General features: G+C 45.7%; 1 protein-coding gene and 1 pseudogene across 1 annotated transcript; both read left to right on the forward strand.

The window, feature by feature from the left end:
* Nucleotides 1-2,868: 2,868 nt before the first annotated feature.
* Nucleotides 2,869-3,229, forward strand: LOC121452966 (guanine nucleotide-binding protein G(I)/G(S)/G(O) subunit gamma-5). Its single transcript, XM_041659448.1, has one exon. It carries the CDS (start codon nt 2,908-2,910, stop codon nt 3,112-3,114), a length of 207 nt encoding a protein of 68 aa, XP_041515382.1. The 5' UTR covers nt 2,869-2,907; the 3' UTR covers nt 3,115-3,229.
* Nucleotides 3,230-3,549: 320 nt separating this feature from the next.
* LOC121452781 lies at nt 3,550-4,304 on the forward strand (annotated as a pseudogene).
* The last annotated feature ends 1,626 nt before the right edge of the window (nt 4,305-5,930 follow it).

A 5,930-nucleotide genomic window follows, 5' to 3' on the forward strand; every position in this document is an offset into this window, starting at 1 on the left:
ACCACGGTACCAGTGCACGTGGCTCCTGCATGCTATGAGGCTGACTTGCTGGGGGGTGGGGGATGTGCCTACTGGGCCGTGACTGTCACCGAGGCATCTGACCAGTCTCCAGCTGGTGTGAGACTGGTTTCACAGGAAGGAACTCATGCTGGGCTATGCAAACCTGGTCAAAACCCCAAAGCTGGGAAGGTCATAGAATGGTCCTCACAGACTTGTATGTTTGAATGTTTGATCATTAGGAAGTAGCTACTTGACAGGGATTAGGAGGCGTGGCCTTCTTGGAGAAAGTGTGTCGGTATGAGTGGGCTTTGGGGTTTCAAATGCTCAAGCCAGGCCCAGTGTGTGTCTCTCTCCCTCTTTCTGCTGCCTGCTGATCCAGATGGAGAACTTTCACGGTGCTTCTCTCCAGCCCCACGTCTGCCTGCACGCTGCCTTGGTTCCTGCCGTGGTGATGATGGACTGACCTCTGACCTGTAAACCAGTCCCAATTAAGTGCTTTCCTTTAGACGCATTGCTGTGGTCATGGTGTCTCTTCATAGCAATAGGACAGTGGCTAAGACTCGGGTCCTACCCTGAAGATACTGTAGTGATTTTGCTCTACGGACATGTTGTTAAACTACCTTCCAAATATTTAAGGTTTGTGCCTGTGACTGGTGCTGTTCCCAAACTTGGTCAAAGAGGCCTTCTTCTGCAGTGGGGAAGTCAGTGCTGAGACCTAACCTTGGCCAGAGTGCTGGGGATCAGTTAACTATTGAGTGCTCATCCCTAAACAGAACGTTTATGTTAAGTCCACCAAAGCTCAGGAAACAACACCGAGGAGGGCGGAGAGAAGATGGAAGCCGTTAACATGGGAGGAGAGACATGAAATGCTGTCTTCTGAACACCGGGGGGGCCATTGCGCTGTGAACTCAGAGCAGCTATGGTTATCTTCACAAGAGCAAGCTTGTTAACCACACGTGACTGGGACAGAGAATGGTGTGGTTCCCAGATGAGGTGCTATTGGTGGGTGGGTGATGGTTGCTTGAGGGGGTGATTTTCCTCAGTGGGGTGGCCACTGGTGGAGGATCTGATGGATCCCCATCCCTTGGTTACAAAGATAGTTGCAAAGAATAGGAGGAGGAAGGCATGGAAGTGGAAAGGGGCAGGATTGGGGGAGTCCAGGTGGAGTGGGAGGGGGGATTTGGCTTGGATATGACCATAATGCATTGTTTACATGTATGAAATTGTAAAAACAATTCAACTGAAGTTTTGAATACAGCTAGGTCAGACTTTGCACTTGTGAATGTAAAGTGATTTACTTTTATTTTCAGTTGCTGCTTTTCCACAGTAGATATGTAGCAGAGTTTTTTTTTGAAGTTTATTTATTTATTATGTATACAATATTCTGTCTGTGTGTATGCCTGCAGGCCAGAAGAAGGCACCAGACCTCATTACAGATGGCTGTGAGCCACCATGTGGTTGCTGGGAATTGAACTCAGTACCTTTGGAAGAGCAGGCAATGCTCTTAACCTCTGAGCCATCTCTCCAGCCCTGTAGCAGAGTTCTTTGTACTTTTCCTTGTTCTATAATTATTGAGTCATACGAATGTTGCTTTTTGTTGTCATCAGTGACACCAAGCATATATAGTAATGAGAGAAGCATGGGAAGGAAGGGAAAAAAGAAGGGTGGAGGGAGGGAGGGAGGAAGGGAGGGAGAGAGAGAGGGAGGGAGGGAGGGAGGGAGGGAGGGAGGGAAGAAGGGAGGGCCGAAATGAAACTGGTAGTCCCTGGGAGAACTAGAATGAGCCCACAAGGGCAAGCTGCCTGGCTCTTTGGAACACCGACTAGCAGACGCACTAAGTCTTGTTGAGGCAGAGTAGGAAGAGTAGTGTTTCATTACTCTTTTGTTGCTTGAGTTCAATTCTGAGTTCAATTCCCAGCAACCACGTAGTAGCTCACAACAATCTATAATGAGATCTGGTGCCCTCTTCTGGCCTGCAGGTATACACGCAGAGCACTGTATACATAATAAGCAAATAAATCTTTTAAAAAAAGAATCTTAAAATAGCAGTGAACCATTCTTAAGGCTGTTGCTTTCTAGGAATCCCACAAGAGCCCCATGTGCGGTAAACGGTGTGTCTTAACCCTCAGGTCCAGCCTTTCTGACCCATTTTTAAAAAAAAACAATCTTTTTCATTTTACATACTTGTCCCAGTTCCCTCTCCCTCCCCTCCTCCTACTCTCCCCACCCCCCCACTCCCCATCCACTCCTCAGAGAGGGCAAGGTTTCCCACAGGGAGTCAACAAAGTCTGGCATATCAATTTGAGGCAGAATCAAGGCTCTTTCCCCTATATCTAGGCTGAACAAAGGTATCTCTTCATAGAGAATGGGCTCCAAAACGCCAGTTGATGCACTCGGGATAAATCCTGGCCACACTGCCAGTGACCCCACAAACTGCAGAAGCCACACAACTGTCACCCGCATTTAGAGGGTTTAGTTTGGTCCTATGAAGGTTCCTCCGCTGTGAGTCCAGAGTCAGTGAGCTCCCACTAGCTCAGTCTGACCCATATTTTTTATCTTGTCAGACCACAGTCCCTAGGCAAGCAACCTGAGCTGCCATGTTATAATCTTATTTATTCATAAAGAGGAAAGGGGTTGGAGAGAGCAACCTGCTCCTCCAGAGGACAGAGCTCAGGTTCCCAGCACCCACGTGGTGACTCACGACCACCTGTAACTCCAGTGATCCAACACCTCTCCTGGCCTCCAGGGACTGTTGCAAGTGATCCGACCCCTCTCATGGGCTTCTATATGTATACAATATGCATACACACACCAGGCACAAGCACAGAAAATAAAGTAAAATTTAAAAATAAAAAAGAGGTAGCCCCTCACCCTGACCGACGAGTCGGCACGGCTGTCGCGAGCGCCATGTCGGGTTCCTCTAGTGTCGCCGCCATGAAGAAGGTGGTTCAGCAGCTCCGGCTAGAAGCCGGGCTCAACCGCGTGAAGGTTTCCCAGGCAGCTGCAGACTTGAAACAGTTCTGTCTGCAGAATGCTCAACATGACCCTCTGCTGACCGGAGTGTCTTCCAGTACAAATCCCTTCAGACCCCAGAAAGTCTGCTCCTTTTTGTAGTCAGCTATCTTGAGGTTTCTTAAACCACTTTTCATGAACCAGTGGATATTCTGAAGTCTGTACAGAAGCTTCTCTAACACGTGCCATAATACAGTCTTTACTTGTCAATCCTTAACATCTACCTCTCTGAATCTTCATGGATTTCTGTTTCACAAGGTTTAACTATTTTATATACACTGGCTGTAGCATACAATAAAACAGCATACAAAAAATAAATAAATAAATAAATAAATAAATAAATAAATAAATAAATAAAAAAGAGGGAAAAATGCGTGTCCGGCGGGCTGAGGGAGGCAGACGCGGTCTCCGCAGCGGGGTGGTCCCTACAGAGGGTCTCCAGATGCTTCTGGATGGGAGGGGCTACGGCCGCGCAGCCGCAGTGGCGCTTGGGGACCCCAGAGGACCGAGGACTGGGCCCTGAGTAGAAGAAAAAGAATGAAAGAAGTAGATAACCTTGACAGTATAAAAGAAAAATGGATTTGTGAACTAGGACCTCCTAACAATCAGACCCTCAATGATAATCAGCAAAGGGACTGTGAATATTTTGTTGACAGCCTTTTTGGAGAAGCAGAGAAGCTTGGTGCCAAATGTTTGTCCCCCACGGAACAGAAGAAACAGGCAGAGGTAATTACAAAATGGTGGAAAAATGGATTCACAGTCAATGATGACTCTAGAATTTCCTCTGATGGTGAACGTCAGCAGTTTCTGAACTCCATCAAAAAGAGATTACCTTCAGAATTACGGGAATTTTTGATAAAGAAGAAGTGGATGTTAAAGTTGAAGATTAAAAAAAAAATAACTATGTATATCTACAAAGCCTGTGTCCCAGCCCTTCTCAGGACAGGGGCACAGACTAGGAATCGTTTCTGAAGCAGAGTATCGAAGTAGAAAATAAAGTACTTTTTCTGCTGTGTCAGTGAACAACTTAGGTCCAGATCTGGTTGTCCGACGGGGAAAGACTGTCCAGAGATTTAACACTTCTCCTAGGGTGAGCCACATCAAAGGCTTCACTGAAAAATACCAAGGATCTCAGAGAAGCCTCCTATGCCTTTGCCCTGGCAACGGCTCTTCCTTTCCTCAGACTTCTGGACGAGATGCTCACATTGGAAGGAGCAGTTTTGCAGAATGCTGCAATTATTCAGAGACTCCAGATAACTTGTGAACCTTTTAGAAAACCCCAACAGTTTTGATTTCTGAGAGACTGAGAGAAATGACGGTTGGAAGTAGGCTGCGGAAGTGAGAGACAGAAGTCAGTTTGAGCTTGTGCTACTTAGTTCCTTATGGGGGGTTAAATATTCACAAGTTAAAGTTAGGAGAGTGATGTATGGCTGGAAACCACAGCTAATGCATTTTTTTCCCAAAGGCCACGCAGAAAAAAAAAATTATGTGTCTTCAAATCCTAGTTAAACGATATGAGATATTAAATAGCCGTGTCATTAATCTTAATGTGGCCTAAATTAAGAGCTTTCACAGCATTAGTACCAAAACATTTCCAAACAGCAGAAATTAATATAAACGTTAGCTATTTCGGTCTTTAAATAGCAATATATTAAAATATTGTACATGGCATGTTAAAAGCACCAAGGTAATTATTATAGTGCCTGTGCCCAACCCTCATGGCTTCTCAGTTTTCACTCTGTTGAATTAAGCTCTAAGTAATTAAAATATAAGTACAAATCAATTAAAACACAAGTGAGGTATACGTTGTAGCAAAGATTAAGTGCAGCAGCAGTATCCATAGGTGCTGGATATGTTAAAAACTTTTTATGTGAGTTATATGTATATATATTAAAAACTTAAAGTTTGGTCAGGTGGTGATAGTGAACACCTTTAATTTCAGTACTCAGGAGGCAGCTGCAAGCAGATCTCTGAGTTCAAGGCCAGCCTGGTCTGCAGAGTGAGTTCGAGGACAACCAGGGTTATATAGAGGAACCTTATCTTGGGGTGGGGAGAACCTTCAAAGTTTTCAAATGTTTATTCACTTAAAAACAATGACTTTGAAGCTGCCCACAGTTGTGCATGCCCTGTAGCTCTCGCTCCCACCCCTACACCTCCTGAGAGGAGGGTCACGTGAACCTAAGCAGCACAGCAATGCCCTGTCTTTCACACCTAGAGAAGTGGCTCAGCAGTTAAGAGCACTGGCTGCTTTTGCTGTGGATCCGGGCTCAATTCCCAGCACCCACCCGATCAATTCCCAGCACCCACATGGCAACTCGAAACCACTTTAACTCCTGTTTCAAGGCATCCAGCTCGCTCTTCTGACCCCTGGGCACTGCACTCAAGTGAGCCATGCAGGAAAAGCACATGATTTCCAAAGCATGAAAGGATTTCTTGAGAAAGCTAGCATTGTGGGTTTTTTTTTTCTAAAAGTTTGTCTGACGAAGAAGATGAATGATTCTCATCTGTTTTTCCGGTCTCTCTGTTGTAGGCTCACTTACCTTGCAGCCTCTAGAAGACAGCTCTTTTCATCTGTGAGAGTAGAAAGAAAGCATGTAACACTATGATTAGGAAAGACATTTTGATAAAGGATCATTTGGGAGTCCTTTCCAAAGGGCCAATACCTGGCCAAACATGGTAGCCCACATCTGTGATCACAGAGCTTAGAAAGCAGAGGCAGAATGATTACCATGAGGTCAAGGCCATCTTGGGCTACAGAAGAAGCCTGTCTTAAAACAACAAAGCCTGTTCCTGCCGCCTACCACAAACTATATGGTTCACTGAGTTGGTGATGGCGCCAGCTCCACCTGGAGCCTTGAGTTTGCAGGGATTTACTGTAACGCTGCAGGAATCTTGCTAGGCCTGAGTCCTGTGAGAAT

This window comes from Microtus oregoni, unplaced genomic scaffold, assembly GCF_018167655.1.
Source record: "Microtus oregoni isolate MIOR12 unplaced genomic scaffold, Mior012 000010F_ref0000083, whole genome shotgun sequence".
In the NCBI taxonomy this organism is placed as follows: domain Eukaryota; kingdom Metazoa; phylum Chordata; class Mammalia; order Rodentia; family Cricetidae; genus Microtus; species Microtus oregoni.

Bases quoted from the DNA above. Each gene is read 5' to 3' on its own strand.
- LOC121452966 (XM_041659448.1), top strand. From the start codon at position 2,908: ATGTCGGGTTCCTCTAGTGTCGCCGCCATGAAGAAGGTGGTTCAGCAG.